We start from the raw sequence: 18310 nt of genomic DNA on the forward strand, positions 1-18310 counted from the left end.
TATCTTTTGTTTTAATTTTTAAATGTTTTTTTATCTTGCCTGTAAGCCGCCCAGAGTCCCAAGGGAGTGGGCGGCATACAAATTTTATTAAATTGAAAAATTGAAATTGAAAAGGCAGATAGTTTAAGAAACTATCTGCAATTGTGGTAAGTTAAGCAAAGCAGATAGTTTAATGTAGAATCCACACATTAACCATGTTGACTGTATGTTTGTTAAAACAACATCTGGAAAAAAAAGACTAAAAGCGGGTGTTAGATGATATCTCGTGTTCCTGGTTCTGAACATGGTACTGAAAGAACTTGAAGACTTGTGGACTTCAATTCCTTGGCCAGCACTTCCTGAGAAATTCTGAGAATTGAAGTCCTTAAGTCTTAAAAATTGCCAAATTTGGAGACTCTTGGTTTAGGATGAAGGTTGCTGGTAGCAATCAAGATGATTGACTGATTTGCACATGTTTGAAGGCATAACTGTTTGGGGATCATCCCAGGGACATTCCAAATTTTCCATGTCCAGTATTTGGGTGGGGCTGTTCAACTTTAAGAATCCTTATTCTGACTATTTGCAAGAGAGGACCTAAGGATGACAGTGACCTGGCTTCCATATTTTAATTTGGTATTACCGTATCATGTCAGAAGCACCCAGGCGCTTACAGGTTGAAAGGATTAGCTGGTGATATCACTATTGCCCCAAGGGATGCCCAGTTGAAGCCTCCTTTCGTGTTCCTGGAAGGAGCTGGAGTGAAGGACGAGAGCTTAACCCCACCCATGGCACTTCTCAGGTCTCTAACACGGGCTTCGTAACCTCCTGCCAGCATTTCCAACCACTTGAGCCTCCATCCTCCTATTAGATGTTACGATATCATTACATGTTCCCGACCTCATGATGTATGCAGGGTCATTGTGCCTTGCTACAGAACCCAGGAACCCTTGATTTAGCAGTTAGCAGTAGCAGTTAGACTTATATACCGCTTCATAGGGCTTTCAGCCCTCTCTAAGCGGTTTACAGAGTCAGCATATTGCCCCCAACAACAATCCGGGTCCTCATTTTACCCACCTCGGAAGGATGGAAGGCTGAGTCAACCCTGAGCCGGTGAGATTTGAACAGCTGAACTGCAGAACTGCAGTCAGCTGAAGTGGCCTGCAGTGCTGCATTTAACCACTGCGCCACCTCGGATTTGATTAATATGGTTCTGTCAAATGGTGTGAGCTGCTGGTGACCACGTAATCTCATTGGCAGCGTTGCAAGTAATGCGCTCCTAGAAAAGAAACTCTTAAGTTACTCAAAGAATAGTTTATCGGATACATCATACTGGGACACAACTGGCGGAAGCCGACTCTGAGATTTCCCACAGCTTTCACCTAATTAAAAAGTAAAAGTGATCCCCTTCTCCCCAAGGCACTGGTCACGCTGTCCCATCCAGGTGCTGGCCAGTTGCTGGGTTACTTGCTCCTCCTCTGGCCAGCCACCTGTGAGCGTGTCCTTGGTTCCCACAGGAAAAATGGGTGGTTTTGGCTACAAAACCCCATCTAACTATTTCCCCCCTCCCACCGCTTTGCGGCAACCAAAATCGCTTCCGCCAGGTTCACTTCAGGGTTGACGCACATATTCTCCGTGCCTTGTGATACCTGTTAGTCTTATATTTGCTCTGAATTCAAAAGGCGGTGTTTTACAAACTCAGTCCATACCGAAGTCGTTATCCCTCATTATGTTATTTTTCACTTTGTTTTTATAGCTTCGTTGTGTTTTGTTTCATCGCCTTGGCTGGAGCGCATAAAAGAGTGATTAATCAACTGAGGGAACAATTAGCTATGGTAAGTTTTAATCTAATGGCATTTCTTAATGCTGTTAGGTAAAGGGGAAGGTTCCCCTCGCGCATATGTGCTAGTCGTTCCCGACTCTAGGGGAGCGATGCTCAGCTCCCTTTCAAAGCCGAAGAGCCAGCGCTGTCCAAAAACGTTTCTGTGGTCATGTGGGCAGCATGACCCAACGCCGAAGGCGCTCAGAATGCCTGTTGTAATTTTAAACAGTCACTAAATGAACTCAGAGGTGGGTTCCTACCAGTTCGCACCAGTTCGGTAGAACCGGTTCGTCAAATCTACCGAACCGGTTAGAAGAGGTTCCACCAGTGGACCTGGAAAGCAGGCCGCACCTACAGAAGAGGTTCCAAAAAATTTTGAAACCCACCACTGACACACACACACACACACACACACACACAGAGAGAAAGAGAAAGAAAGGAAGGAAGAAAGAAAGAAATAAAAAAAGAAAAAAGAAAGAAAAAGTGAGAGATGAAATAAAAAAGGAAAAAGGGACAGAGACAAAAGGAAAGAGAGAGAGAGAGAGAAAGAAAGGAAGAAAAAAAAGAAAAAAGAAAAAAGAGAGATGAAAGAAAAAAAAGAAAAAGTGAGAGAGATGAAAGAAAAAAAGGAAAAAGGGACAGACAAAAGGAAGGAAAGAGAGAGAGACAGAAAGAAAGGAAGAAAGAAATAAAAAAAGAAAAAGTGAGAGAGATGAAAGAAAAAAAGAAAAAGGGACAGAGACAAAAGGAAAGAGAGAGGAAGGAAGAAAGAAAAAAAGGAAAAAAAGAAAAAGTGTGAGAGAGAGATGAAAGGAAAAAGAAAGAAAAAGTGAGAGAGATGAAAGAAAAAAGGAAAAAGGCACAAAAGGAAGGAAAGAGAGAGAGAAAGAGAAAGAAAGGAAGAAAAAAGAAAAAGAGAGAGATGAAAGAAAAAAAGGAAAAAGGGACAGACAAAAGGAAGGAGGGAGAGAGAGAGAGAGAGAGAAAGAAAGAAAACACATGGCCGGCAAGCCACTCCCACCAGGTCACATGGATGGCAAGCCACTCCCACAAAGGAGGCCACACCCACAGAGTAGGTTCGAAAAATTTTTGAAACCCACCACTGAATGAACTGTTGAGTTGAGGACCCACCTGCATTTCATTTGGGCTTATACATTGTCCATTGGGTTGTTAGCTAGAATTGCTGGTTTGGCATGCAGTTCGGGCCAATGGCAGTTTATCCGATAAACCATTATTATTGAGGACATGTTTGAATCGGAGCTCACTTGGTTTCTCTCCGTCTGGTGTCTCCGCAGGAGAGTCGGGACAAACTCTTCCTCATCCAGCAGTTGACTAAAGCCCAGATGCTTCGCGGGGACTTTTTCAATCCCCTTGAAGGGAACATGAAGTCCAAGCAAGGAGGGGCTGGCTTCAGCAGATAACTGGACTCTCCCGCCATCGCAAACTGGGACGGACACGTTCAGCTTGCTGTAGACGGAGGGTTTTCTGCGGCGCTGGCTTCATTCGTGTCCAGAGTGATCGCACCGCACAAGAGCAACGACAAACTCTCCCTAAACCAAGAGGAGGCTGGATTCGATGGAGATGGGGGTGGATGAGGATGAATTGTATTGCAACCCAAGCTATGTAACTCACATGGATGTGCACAGCATCAGGACTAGGGGTGGGATTCAGACGGTTCAGACCGGTTGAGGGGGAATCAGATGTTAATTTTAATCCGGTAGTTGAAAAAGATGGCTGAACCTGCCCACCCCATGCCATCCCACTCCGCCCCTCCCAGGAGTCTCCCCGTGACCCGTTCATGCCAGGTAATTGCAAGGCTCTGGGAGGGCGAAAAATGGGCTTACCGAAAGTCCAGAAACGGGCCCATTTCTAGCCCCCCGGATCCTGAGGGAGGCCGTTTTCGCCCTTCCAGAGGCTCGAGAAAGATGGGGGGGGGGCGTTTCTACCCTAACGGCCCCCGATTGTGGTGCAGGACGCTGTGCGCCCATGCGTTATTGGCCCAGTTGCTTTAAAAAAAGATAAGGAATGTGGGCAGGCGGGTGGGCCAAACGGTGGCCGCTGCTCCTGGCTACTACCATGTACCTCCCAGAACCCACCACTATCTCTAGCATTACATTTCTTAGAGAAACAGTCATTTCCAGATTTATGGCCATAGCCTTTTCCTGTTGTTGTTTTTTTTTATTATTGTTTGACGGAGATAAAGTTTTATGGAGCTAGGGACCATTCAAAACCTAATCAGTATAAAGAGAGTCAAAAGGTTAAGAGATTGCTGCTGAACAATCACAGTTGTTGGAATTTCCAAGCTGCCAGATTCCCCGCCTCGTGTACAAACTACTTCGATCAATGCACACCCAATCTTAAGGCGGAAGAGCTGAGGATTTAATGACCGGGGAGCGGTCTGAAAGCTGCTTCAGCAACTTGACCGCGTAACTATTGTTATAGAACCATAGAAGTAATACCAGCAGTCCGTGTTTAGCCGCTGCCTTCTTGAGCATCTGTTTGCAGTTACGATGGTGATGAAAAAGTAACTGTAGGACCAAATTTGTGAGCCTCGCGGGTCGCGAAAGGAAAGCTGAAGTTGAGATCGGAAGCACAGTGGCAGTTTCACTTAGTGATTGCCTCACTTAACTTCTGGTGGTCGCTAAATGAGGACAACCAGTACTTATTTGGGGGAAGAAGACGGACATCTGGCTTAACGTTATAAACTTGAAATGTCACATGTCTGCATTTAAGAACGGTGCCTGTTACAAGGGTATGTTACAAGACTGGTCCCTCAATGTTTTATAGAAAACATTTGTAAAACTAAGGATGTGAATACAATAAACATACAATGAAAACTTTGCAGAAATGACATGCTTTTATTTGTGATCAGTTTTTTTAAAAAAATGAAGAAAATACATTTTATAAGAAAAGATATTCAAAATGCCTTCATCAGAATAAAATCATTGCCATGTCATAGCATCATTGTCAAGTTACATAGTTGGCACGTAGTATTTATACCTGCAAATCAATTCCCGTCATTCTAGTTAGTCAGATATTTGGCTAAAAAAAATGGGGAAAGCATCATAAAAATATAGTACTGATGATTTGACCGCTGTGAACGTTTGAAATTGTGTTAAGTTGGATTAAGTTGAGTGATTAAAATGAAGCAGCAGCCATAACAACACAATTAAGACACAACTCAGTTTTAAAAGATGCTGTTCTCGGTTTGGAGGTCTGCGCTCATAAAATTTGGGGAAACAGAAAAATAAATTCCTAGTCTGGAAAAGATGGCCTCGTTTTCATAATCAGTATTTTTCCAGAAAAGAAGCACATTTAGAAGTACTAGTTCTAACTTTATTTTTAAGGTTACATAAATGCAGAATTTTAAAATGAGCATAATGATTAAGAGCAGTGGAAGCTACTATCTAACAGATCTAGAAGGGGAGAAGTCTAGAGATCTGCTATTAATCATCTAATGGTCTGTCAAATTGTTGCGACATCCTTGAGCAAATTGAGATTATTACAAAAATAGTATAAAATTGTGGAACGCTAATCATTATAAAGCAGCACTGCATTCTTAGAAACTCCTGGAGCATCAAATGAAATGCAAAGCAGTCATTGGCAAGGAAAATTTAACAAAGATTTTTTTTTTTACTTCTGTTTTTCATACTGATGGGACACTTCCTGCGGGATGGTGCCATTTTCAGGAGCCTTCAGAAGTTTTTGAAGAAATGTTTCCATCTTGGGATTGACATCCTCCTTCAGTGTAATGTTTTCACCCTACAATAGAAGAAATTTTTGAAGAGATACATCAAAATTGAGGGTTTTTGACATCGTCTGCAAAATGAAAGCGAAAATATGTCCTTCCAGTGGAACGGTATTTTTGTTGTTTAATGAATCCATGATCCCTTGCGGGGTGGAGTCGGGGCAACTGAATGGAGCTAGCAGAGTGTTTACTGGCCGGATGCCTTCCTGTCACCAATGTGGAGTTTTGCTCGGCAGATATATTCTCAATGTGCCCAGAAAGAGAAATCTGCCTCTAACTAGGATCCACCTCTAGGCCACGGCACCACTCCCTTCCAGTGAATGGTATGCAGGTATGTAAATATTTATTATAGTTTCTTCAACAAATAAGAACTCGTTGATAGACAATTGGGCTCCTCAAGAGACTTTTTATCATTCCGCTTGCTATGGTCTAGCCCACTATTTCTCATTGTTGGCAACTTTAAAGATGGGAGTGGACTTCCGGCTCCCAGAATTCCCCAGCCAGCAAGGCTGGATGTGATAGAATCCGGTGCTGGTTTGGAGGAAAGAAGGGCTCTTTCTCCAAGAAGTAAAAGACAAATCAACCTTGAGTCTGGTTGGTATGCAGAAAGAGGCCCAGAAGAGATCCTCCCTAAAATCTTCCCAAAATTTAACCGATCCTTATGCAGAGTGTGCTTTACTCTGGCAAGATCCTGTCTACAGGCAAACAGCAGTAGCACTTATATATCGCTTCAGTGCTTTTACTGTCCTCTTTAAGCGGTTTAGAGTTAGCCTATTGCCCCCCAACAATTTGGATCCTCATTTTACCGACCTTGGAAGGATGGAAGGCTGAGTCAACCTTGAGCCTGGTGAGATTTCAACTACTAAATTGCAGGCAGCCGGCAGGCAGCAGAAGTACCCTGCAATACTACACTCTAACTAGTGTGCCACCATGGTTCATAAAGAAACTACGAGTAGTAACTACTCTGAGCAACTCATCATGTCTTTCTTGGTTCCCTACACCTGACACTGGCTTGGGAATTCTGGCACCTAGCTTAAAAATGGCCAAGATTAACAAATGCTGGGTTAGCTCAAATCTTTCTGTAAAGCATAAAGCTGGAAAGGGAATGCCAAATCAACTCTCATGTCCTTTGAAATAATGGAAACTACAAGCCAGCTGTTTGGAATGCAACAGTTTATAACTATAACAGGCTAACACCCAGAATCGGCAACCAAACTGCACAGAAAAGCTCGGGTTTCAAACACTTTACCATCTGCTCGTAGGACCAGCCGGACGATCTGGCACTGCTCGACGAGTTGGTGAACTCGTCGTCGGATTGCTCCCCGTCCAAACTCTTCAAAAGCGCTGCAGTTTTCCCAGGAAATCCGATCCCTTGCCCTTCCTCGATTTCACACACGCAGTAACTTAGCAGTTCTGAACAACGGCAACCCGCTGGATCCCTGGGCGGGATACAGATCGCCTCTCGTTTACAGGACTCCGATTCTAACACGCATTCTTGACTTGGCGAGCTATCGACGTGATCCTCTCCCGCGCGGACGTCTCTGAGCTCCTTCGGAGAGGACGACCGGTTGGATTCGCTTCTGGTCTGATCGGCGGGTATTTCTCGAGTCGTTTCCTGGCAAAGCTTGTGCAGAAAAGGCGGCCCTTGTTGGACTGTAGAAACACAATCGCCATTGCGTCTTTCTGCGAGCACACCTTTCTCTCTGGAAGGCGCAGCGGCGTCATCACTGTCGCCCTCAGAGCCTCTTACTCCATCCCTCTCCAAGCCAAGAGATTCCCAATTTGCAAAGTTGACCTGATGGCATTTGGAAGTGGTTCGGGGGAGTGCAGCGCTGCCTTTAGGCCCGTTCCTTTGGGCACCTTTGGGCAGCTTTCCTCTGGGGTCGTTAGGGTGGGTTTTAGGATCGGTGACCCTTTTCAGGACAGAAGACCTGGACATCGTTTCGGAACTGAAATGCTTTCTGATCTTTTTGGCGGTGGTTGGACGCTGGCTGCCGTAAATCTCAGCTGCTGATGTGACAGAGGGGCGAGCGCAGCTTCCTTTCGACGCTTTCCGCTCTTTGCTTTTCAAGACGATCGAGCGTTGAGGCCGATCTTCGTGGGCTTTGGATCCACGTGTCTGGCTTGGTCCTGCAGCCAGAGGCTTTCTAGGTGGATAGTTCTTGCTTGAAACACCTTCACCAGGTTTGGAAGAGGACTCCTGTCTTCTGATTTTAAATGGTGCGTAAGAATGCATGCCAACGTTATCTGTACCTTTCGAAGAGCTCTTCTGCTGAATATTCCAAGCGGCCCCGGAAGAAATTCTCTTCGATTTAACAGGAGAGGTACTGGAAACATTTGAAGCTTTGGCCTTTCTTTTTATCTCTTTATCACTTTGTCTTGTTGGGCTTCGTTGGCCTCTGAAAGACCAAAACATGATAGCCATCAACTTGAGCTTTCGGTGTCTGTTAAATCAGATGGTCCGTTAAATAGCAAATGGGATTTTATCCATGTGCAAAATGGGAAATGGAATGTTTTTATTGTGTCTCAAGTCCACTAAACCCAAATCCAGTAAATTGAGAGATTACAGTATGCTCTTCCCATCTAAAACAAGATGCCATCAACCACAATACACCTGAGCTTTCGTACCTTTTTGTCTGATTCTCATGAAAAAGGGTGGTGGAAACATCCTTCTGGTGACCATCGCTGAAACTCTTCACACTTTTCTTCTCTCTTCTCTTATGTTCTTGAGATTTTTCCTTTTCTTCAGGAGACATTTTCGAAGTCTAAAAAAAAAAAGAATCAACAGAAATAAAACCCTTTCTCAAGAAATGTCATATGATATATACATCCAGAGGAGCACAAATCTACCAAGGAGCTGACAGCACGACAGAAATACTGTATCCTTCTTAAAATACAAAATCTTATTCATTTCAATCAAGAACATGATTCGGTGCCTCCCGATCATAAATGGTCCCCAGGATGCTGAAAGTTGGCTTTCAGCCACAGGTAGGCAGCCTCTTCTGGTTTACAACATTTATTGAGTAATTGCAATCAATTACTCAGAGAGGTTTACTATTCATTAGGAAAAAGAAGGCCATTCCTGCTTTCCAGTTTATTCTCACAAGAACTTAATTACCCCCCCCCGGGGGGGGGGTGTTCAAATTCAGCCCTCAAGTCTTACATTTATACAGTAGAACAAAGGTCCCCAAACTTGACAACTTTAAGACTTGTGGACTTCAACTTCCAGAATTCTCCAGCCAGCATAGTTGGCTGGAGAATTTTGGGAGTTGAAGTCCACAAGTTTTAAAGTTTCCAATTTTGAAGACTTCTGCAGTAGAACCGAGGTGGCGCAGTGGTTAGGGTGCAGTATTGCAGGCCACTTCAGTTGACTGCTAACTGCAGTTCGGCGGTTCAAATCTCACCGGCTCAAGGTTGACTCAGCCTTCCATCCTTCCGAGGTGGGTAAAATGAGGACCCGGATTGTTGGGGGCGATATGCTGACTCTGTAAACCGCTTAGAGAGAGCTGAAAGCCCTATGAAGCGGTATATAAGTCTAACTGCTATTGCTAACATCTAGTAATGATCGTAATTTTTTTCCATAACTTTGGTCGCAAACCGATTGAGTCGTGGCTCGAATCCAATTTTGGAAATGTGGCGCTTCCCCAAAAAATAGTGCAGAAGGGGAAATTGGCCGCGGGGAAAAAAATTGTGATTTGTTTTAGTCGGAACCCGATTTGGTTATGGTCAGAAGCGTTCGTGACCAGAGGTTCAAATACAGGATTCCACAATTCACTGGAAAGTGTGATGGAAGGAGTCCTCTTCCCAACTGGCATTTTCCAAAAGAAGGAACAGGACAGCTTCCTTCCCATCTCCTTCCACTCTGGGCTTATGAAACAGGACAAAAGCAAGCATGGAAATAATAATGAAAAATAAAAATAAGAGTGGGAGGAAAGGAGTAGAATTGTCAGAGCAGAGGAAGCACATTAATAAAGAGTGAGCCACTTTCAGGAGAACAATTTATGAATTGATAATGCCTCCTTTGGAAACAAATGCTTCTGCAAACTGTTTGAGTGTCAACAAATAAATCTCGTAAGCGTGTCTGCCTGTCGCGGGACAATTTGTTTGCACAGCCTGCTGAGCCACGATGGATCAATTCTCCTCTCATGGAGATCAAACAAATCAGACAGTGGATGAGTTTACAAAGTGGACGAAGGCGTAGTTTCGATAAGCTATTTACTGGTTCAGGATTTGTGCTGCAGATTGTACTTTTATCAAACTGCCCAGTTTACGTTTAAATAGCAAGCTAAAGCCAGGCCAAAACCTACAGGCAGTCCTTGTGTTGCAATCAGTGGTGGCATTCAAATAATTTAACAACTGGTTCTCTGCCCTAATGACCAGCTGGGTAGGCGTGGCTCAGTGGCCATGTGACCGTGTGGGCGAGGCCAACTCAACGTCACTCACATCGATGGGCGCTTTGCTTTAGCTGTTACAATGTTACAATAGAGCCGAGGTGGCGCAGTGGTTAGAGTGCTGTACTGCAGCCACTTCCAGCTGACTGTTATCTGCAGTTCGGTGGTTCAAATCTCACCGGCTCAGGGTTGACTCAGCCTTCCATCCTTCCGAGGTGGGTGAAATGAGGACCCAGACTGTGGGGGCGATATGCAGACTCTGTAAACCGCTTAGGGCTGAAAGCCCTATGAAGCGGTATATAAGTCTAACGCTATTGCTATAATGTAATAAGGGTTAACCAGAGAGGCAGTTTCTGTAAGCAAGACAATAAAGATTAGACTAGAATGTTTCCCTCCTGCCTTCCTTACAGGATTAGCCCTGTAAAGTGGAGGGGCAAAAAGCAAAATGAGATTTCTTCCAACAACCGGTTCTCCGAACTGCTTAGAAAGTTAACAACCGGCTCTCCCGCATAGGTGCGAACCGGCTGAATCCCACCACTGGTTAAAACCATCCCTTTAGTGACCGTTTCAATTTACAGCAGCGCTGAAAATAGTTACAACCTGTCCTCACAACCATCGCTTCATCCCCACAGTCCGGCGATCACAATTCGACCACGTGCTTTGCTTAACCCTGGTGGTAGGTAAAAAGTTTATAAAATCAGGCGCGGCTCCCTTAACAACTGCTTTGATTAGCACTGGAAATCCTGCTCCCAATTGCGGCCGTAAACCGAGGAGAACCCAATCCATTTTGGCTTAGGGTCATGTCAGAATTGGGTCTGAATAGGGTACATACCGCAGCGACGATAAGCTTGGATGCCGATGAGACCAGTCTTTTCACTTCTTCCGGGGACAAAGGCGGCACAGCGTTCAAATATAATTTCGAGAGGCTGCAGGAGATCTTGTTTTGCCTGGCAGAGGAAAGTACACTTGATTCAAAGGGACCACAAATGGGTTTTAATTCAGAGCTATTGTTATTAGAAGAGCTGTGGTGGCGCAGTGGTTAGAATGCTGTATTGCAGGCTAATTCTGCTGACTGCCAGTAGTTTGACAACAGCTCTCCTCCTGTTGTGGCTCGGTAGGAGCCTTTGGAGCTGCTATCAGTGAGTGGTTTCAGGATGCTCACAGGAGAAGATAACAAGCAGCTGTGGCTCGTTAAGGATCTCCTCCTGTGGATAAAGGACTGATGGTGCCACGCCTTAGTTGCAGAAGTCAACGTCGTTCGTTCGTTCCGTTCCTGGTCTAGTTCGCGTTCATGATTCAAAGAAGCACTTGGATAAGTGATTTGCTTTATGTAAACCTGGTTTGCTGTGAGAGTTTGTTTTTGCATTTGCTGTTTAACTTTTTGCCAGAGAATTTATCTATGTCTATTTTGGGCTTGCAGCCAGTTTGAGCCGGGACTGATAAAGACAGTCCTTTGCAAACTGTGTGTGGCTGTTGTTTCTGAACGAGCAAAGTGAGGGTCAGAACACCTGCTAGCACTGATGATGCTACCTAGTTGGGTAATGAAACATCTGCAAGAAAACTAGCAAGCTCAGAGAGCACCAAGGACCCCTCTGTCTAGACCCCTTCCAGTCAGGCTTCAGACCCGGTTACAGCACAGAAACCGCTTTGGTCGCATTGATGGATGATCTTTGGAGAGCCAGAGATGAAGGACATTCCTCCATCCTGGTCCTCCTTGACCTCTCAGCGGCTTTCGATACCATCGACCATGGTATCCTTCTGCGACGACTGCGGGAGGTGGGAGTGGGAGGCACCGTGTTACGGTGGTTCTCCTCCTACCTCTCGGACAGGTCGCAGTCGGTGTTAGTGGGAGGGCAGAGATCGTCCCCAAGGCCCCTAAATTATGGGGTGCCGCAGGGTTCGGTCTTATCCCCCCTACTATTCAACATCTACATGAAACCGCTGGGAGAGATCATCCGCAGGCACGGGATTAGATACCATCAATATGCGGACGATACTCAATTGTATCTGTCCGCCCCGTGCCAAATCAATGAAGCGGTTGACGTGATGGGCCGGGGTCTTGAAGCCGTTATGGACTGGATGAGGGTTAACAAGCTTGTGCTCAACCCAGAAAAGACCGAGTGGCTGTTGTGTTTTCCTCCCAAAGATTTGGCCAATATTCCAACACTCAGGCTGGGGGGTCAAATTTTACACCCCTCAGAGAGGGTCCGCAACTTGGGAGTCCTCCTGGATCCACAGCTGTCATTCGACCACCATTTAACGGCTGTGACCAGGGGGGCATTCGCCCAGGTACGCCTGGTGCGCCAGTTGCGACCCTACCTGAATCGGGAGGCCCTCACAACAGTCACTCGGGCCCTTGTGACCTCTAGGCTGGAATACTGCAATGTGCTCTACATGGGGCTGCCCTTGAGGAGCATCCGGCGACTTCAGCTAGTGCAGAACGCAGCCGCGCGAGTGATCGCGGGTGCACCTCGATTCACCCGCATAACACCTATCCTCCGCGAGCTGCGCTGGCTACCTGTCGATCTCCGGATGCGCTTCAAGGTGCTATTAATCACCCATAAAGCCCTACATGGCAGTGGATCTGGCTACTTGAGAGACCGCCTTCTGCCAATTACCTCCCTACGACCTATAAGATCCCATAGACTAGGCCTCCTCCGCATTCCATCGGCCAGCCAGTGTCGGCTGGCAACTACAAGGAGAAGGGCCTTCTCAGCAGTAGCCCCGACCCTTTGGAACGAGCTCCCCGTGGAGATTCGTACCCTCTCCACCGTCCAAGCCTTCCGCATAGCCTTGAAGAACTGGCTCGCCCGTCAGGCCTGGGGATAAGGATCGCTACCCCGCCCGAATGATGAATGTATGTTGTTTACTATTTTATTATATGTTGTTGTCTTAATGTTGTATTCCCCCCTCCCTGGTTTCCTGTGAGCCGCCCTGAGTCCCCTCAGGGAAAAGGGCGGCCTACAAATGCTAATAAACCACTAAACCCTCGCTACCTAAATCACTTCACTGTGGTCGATCACATCGCCTCCCCTTCCGTATACAGAATCCAGTACAAATGACATTACCTTGTCCTGCTCTTCATTTTCACCTCATTTATTCTGTCAGGTACGTACTCCTACAAACGAAGAGGCAGAACCCATCATTGGCATGTCTACCATCTGACATAATACAGATTTTTTTTAGAAAGTAGAAAAACATGCAGGAAAATCAGTTCCAAAATTGATAAATTGAACATTGTATCAATACAGACAGGCTATGGATTATGTCAGATCAATAAACTTAATGTGGAGGAACATTCCCCTCCCCCTTCCCGGTTCATTTCATTACTCCATTCATTTTCATAATGAGAAACTGAATGGCTTTCATGATTTCTTCAATCACTCACATTTGCTCCATTCCCAGTTGAGCATCTCCTTCCAAATGGCTGCTTCACAATCACAAGTTACTTTCCTAGAATGTCCCTAGGTATTATAAGCTTGGTGTATTCTGGGGGAGTCAAGGAACTTAGAGATACACACACAAAGGAATGGGATATTTCTCTTTGAGGATATGATCCAGTTAGGAACATGAGATATGTGTGTGTGTGTGTGTGTGTGTGTGTTTAACTCTGGAACGGCTTGAGCAATTTCAACCAAACTTGGTACACAGATGACTTACTCTCTTGAAAAAAATACTGTGGGGTAAGACACCCCTAAAACCCCTCAGGGTGTGTGTTCTGTTAAGATACAGCCTGTTGTGCCTTAAAATGGCTTCTACTGTACTGCTGTAAAATAGCTACAGCACAGTGGAGTTCCCATGGTAACGGCTTCACAGTACTCCACAAGGGGGCTCCCTCTGGTAAGGGGGAAAATCCAACATTAGAAATTATGTTTGGTCCGGACATTTTCAACACGGTGGTATCGTTTTTCTTGACGTTTCTGGGGGCACAGGGAAAACATTTTGTAACTAATTTAATTGTCTTTTAATTTACAATTTAATTGTAATTTAATAATTCATTCCTTTTTCTGTCTAATACAGGATTGGGATAAATAAATGTCCAGACAATGCCAGGTTATTAGCTAGTCTACTTATTTAAAAAAACAATGAAGACTGAAAGAGCCACTAATGATGGTAAAAAAATATGATAGATTAAGGCAGCTTGGAGATTAGTCTCTGTTGTGGCCCAGCAGGAGCCATTGGATCTGCCACCAGACTCCGACAGCGAGAGGCCCTATGAGTCGGCCCTGGAGGATGTGGAGGACCCTGGACAGGGTTCCAACTCTGAGCAGGGCGCAGAGAGACTGGTTGGCCACCAGGTGGCGCCTGAACCTTGGATCAGTGGGGAGGAGACAAGGGAGAGTGATCCAGAAACCAACAGTGAGTTGTTTCGGGATGCACGCCGTCGAAGAGCTACTCGGCGTCAAGAACAACTACGTAATTACAGTAGGTAATTACGCTCAGCTGATGGTCATTAGGCTCCTCTCCAGACTATAAAAAAGACTGCTTGTGCCATGCCCTTCTTGCAGAAGTCAACGCTTTGACTAAGAGAAACTAACTTGGCAGGCTGAAATTGCTGCCAGAGTTTGTCTGAATTGCTGCCAAGGTTTGTCGGACTTGCTGCCAAGATCCTTATCTGTTTGTTTACTTGGCTTTCAGCCACCGAGAGTCTGGACTTGCTATTAAAGGACATTCTCATTAAGCGTGTGTTGGCTTTCGTTACTGGATGGAGGAGGGGGTCAGAACAGTCTCCTATCTTGTCCTTTTGAGCCACGTCCTGCCCTCTTTCATTGGAAAAACAATTGAACTAAAAACAGTAAATGGACGTCCCATCAACTGGTTTGGTGTTATAATACAATGTTTCCCAACCTCAGCAATTTTAAAAAGTGGGGACCCGAAGGTGCTTTTTTCAAGAGGCAACTGGACTTTCAGGTTTTTCTTTGAAAGAGTTTCGCTTCTCATCCAAGAAGCTTCTTCAGCTCTGGATGAGAAGTGAAACGTCTTCAAATAAAAACAGAAAGTCCAGTTGCCCTCTTGAAAAAAGCACCTTTGGGACTATAATCTGGATGACTGAGAATCTCCATAGACATTTAAAATGCGGGGACTTCAACTCCCAGAATTCCCTATGATTTTGAGATATCTGGACTTCAACTCCCACAATCCCCCAGCCAGCAAACAAGCTGAAGTCCACACATCTTAAAGTTGCTGAGGTTGAGATACACTGGTCCAATGAATATGAACTGGAGCAAAACATAATCCCTATATTTTCCCCTTACATGAAATATATAAAATGATGAATCTGAGTATTACTCGGGCCATCTTTTTAATAAGCTTTTCCACTTCCTTTTGCTTGGCCAGGTTTCCCTGGACTTTCCTGTTACATTCTTCAGCATTGCCAACGTAGGCCCGGAGGAATGCTTCCAGCTTAATCTTGGCAAAATTATGTTCCTTTGTCCTCTGCTCCGTCAGGTAAGCAGGGTGCTGCAAGAAAATTTAAAAAAATGTATTAAAGAATATACAGACAAATTATCCATCTATCTATCTATCTATCTATCTATCTATCTATCTATCTATCATCTATCTATCTATATCCATCCATCCATCCACCTACCAGTATCATCCATCTATCTATCTATCTATCTATCTATCTATCTATCTATCTATCTATCTATCTATCTATCTATCTATCTATCTATCATCATCTATCTATATCCATCCATCCATCCACCTACCAGTATCTACCTATCTATCTATCTATCTATCTATCTATCTATCTATCTATCTATCTATCTATCTATCTCCATCCCCCTACCAGTATCTATCATCTATCTATCTATCTATCTATCTATCTATCTATCTATCTATCTATCTATCTATCTATCTATCTATCATATCTATATCCATCCATCCATCCATCCCCCTACCAGTAGCTATCTATCTATCTATCTATCTATCTATCTATCTATCTATCTATCTATCTATCTATCTATCTATCTATCATCTATCTATCTATCTATCTATCTATCTATCTCCATCCATCCACCTACCAGTATCTATCTATCTATCTATCTATCTATCTATCTATCTATCTATCTATCTATCTATCTATCTATCTATCTATCTCTCTCTCTCTCTCTCTCTCTCTATCTATCTATCTATCTATCTCCATCCATCCATCCCCCTACCAGTATCTATCTATCTATCTATCTATCTATCTATCTATCTATCTATCTATCTATCTATCTATCTATCTATCATCTATCTATCTATATCTATCAATCTATCTATCATCTATCAATCTATCTATTTATTTATCTATCTATCTATCATCTGCCTACCCACCTAATTTTAATCATGTGACTATGGGGATGCTACAGTACAAGGAGTGGATGTATGCCCGTTTTCAGTGTCACTGTAACTTTGGTCTCTAAATGAATGGTTGTAAGTTGAGGACTACCTGTATTGTTATTTTTTAAAAGTACATGAATATTGTTTATATGGGAAGTCTTTTAGAGAGTTAGCATATTAGCAAGAGGCAAGCCCTTCCTTCGCAATATCACAACCCATGTTTTGTCCTTTTGAGAAAAACCTCTAGATCCTTGAGTTTTTAACTTCCCTCCTTAAAATGCTGCTTTTCAGCCGAAGAAATATTGACGCTTAAGAATAGAGTATTCAAAAGCAATAGTCACACACACAAAAACCAATAAACAAATTTGATTTGAAAAAATATCAATTGTGCAATCTGCGCGGATACACCCGCCAAGGAAAAACATCCGAATTTGGAATTTGGGATTCAGCTACAAGCTGGATTGGAAGGCTTACCAAATAGTAGTTTTCAGCCTCATCCCAGGCGAGGGCTGATGACTGGAAGGAGTTTTCCTTTCTCTGCACCTCAATGTAATACTTTCTAAGGGAAGAAAAGCATGTTTGTCAATGGATCGTTTTGGCCACTGCCCACTGCCAATGTTAAAATCTATGCCCAGAAAGTGTTTGTTTGCTCAGACTGGCTGTCTCAATTTGCAAAGAAAAAAGGAACAAGGGCTTAATTTAGTCTGTCTTTATTTATTAAATGTATATGCCACCCAATTCCCAGCAATCAGAGCTAACTGCCTGTCTGTCATGGATGGATGATATTTGGATCATCCAAATATCATCCGTCCATCACCCACCTATCTATCCATTTATTTATCCGTCTGCCATCTATCCCTCCATCTATCTCTCATCCATCTGTCCATTCCTCTGTTTATCAGCTGTCTAACCATCGATCTATCCATCCACCTATCATCCATCCATTCATGTATCATCTATCCATCTATCTGTCTATCTATCACCTATTCGTTCATCCGTCTATTTATTTATCATCTGTCTATCCATCGATTTGTCTATCCATCTATCATCCGCCAGCCAGCCTGCCTCCCTGTCTGCTTATCTATCTATCTATCTATCTATCTATCTATCTATCTATCTATCTATCTATCTATCTATCATCTATCTATCTATCTATCTATCTACCTACCTACCTACCTACCTACCTACCTACCTACCTATCTAACTATCATCCATCTATCTAGAGCCGAGGTGGTGCAGTGGTTAGGGTGCAGTACTGCAGGCCACTTCAGCTGACTGTTATCTGCAGTTCAGCGGTTCTAATCTCACCGGCTCAAGGTTGACTCAGCCTTCCATCCTTCCGAGGTGGGTGAAATGAGGACCCAGACTGTGGGGGCGATATCTGACTCTGTAAACCGCTTAGAGAGGGCTGAAAGCCCTATGAAGCGGTATATAAGTCTAACTGCTATTGCTGCTATTGCTATCTATCTCTTCCATCCATCCATCTTATGGCAATGTTAAAAAGCACATCACAATTACACTCTCAATGATCAAATATGAAACTATTTACAGAATTTTTATAAAATTCAAAGATAGACTATGTAAAAAACATCTAAAAACATGGGGAGAATTGCAAATATAAAAAAAACAGGATGGAAACAAAGAAAAAAAAGACATATGAACCCAACCATCCACCCAGAGGATGGAATGGAAAGTATACTCTGCACGTTCTCAGGAACCCGCGTACGCTTGCCCTGCTTCCCAGGGATTTCTCCTCCCCACAGCCCAGCCCGGCCCACCCTTACAGCCGATGAGCCACCGAGCGGGCCAGCCTTCGCTCCGACCCCAAACCGCCCAGCAGCCCCGCCGCCATCGGTCCGTCCCGGAGCCCAAACGACGCGCGTCTCCACACGACCCAGAGCCCGGATCGCGTTCTGTGGTTTCCCTGACAACCTCTAGAGGAAGTGCCTCTCGGAGAACAGACGGCGGATTTCTCCAATCGGAGAAAGAATCCCATCCCGGGGGCGGTCCCTCACGAAGGCATAGAGACATAATATAGAGCGGCAG

At 44.4% G+C, this 18310-nt stretch overlaps 2 protein-coding genes across 2 annotated transcripts in view; one reads left to right on the plus strand and one right to left on the minus strand.

The window, feature by feature from the left end:
- The window catches only part of TMC7 (transmembrane channel like 7), a 34294-nt gene extending 29547 nt beyond the window's left edge, over positions 1–4747 (plus strand). Inside the window, exons 15-16 of the mRNA XM_087729169.1 lie at positions 1733–1811; positions 3094–4747. Coding sequence (XP_087585295.1) covers positions 1733–1811; positions 3094–3219 — 205 coding nt within the window. The 3' untranslated portion in view covers positions 3220–4747. The remainder of the gene's footprint in view (positions 1–1732; positions 1812–3093) is intronic.
- Positions 4748–5175: 428 nt separating this feature from the next.
- LOC106540784 (uncharacterized) lies at positions 5176–18288 on the minus strand. Its single transcript, XM_087729171.1, has 8 exons — positions 18049–18288; positions 16739–16823; positions 15227–15397; positions 13006–13055; positions 10770–10884; positions 8175–8311; positions 6796–7945; positions 5176–5560 (listed from the first exon to the last, which is right to left on the minus strand). The coding sequence occupies exons 1-8, from the start codon at positions 18258–18260 to the stop codon at positions 5432–5434; spliced, it is 2049 nt and encodes a 682-aa protein (XP_087585297.1). The 5' UTR covers positions 18261–18288; the 3' UTR covers positions 5176–5431.
- Positions 18289–18310: the final 22 nt, after the last annotated feature.

This window comes from Thamnophis sirtalis, unplaced genomic scaffold, assembly GCF_051295495.1.
Source record: "Thamnophis sirtalis isolate CommonGarterSnake01/CBP01778 unplaced genomic scaffold, rThaSir2_p1.2 scaffold_14, whole genome shotgun sequence".
Taxonomy (NCBI): Eukaryota; Metazoa; Chordata; class Lepidosauria; order Squamata; family Natricidae; genus Thamnophis; species Thamnophis sirtalis.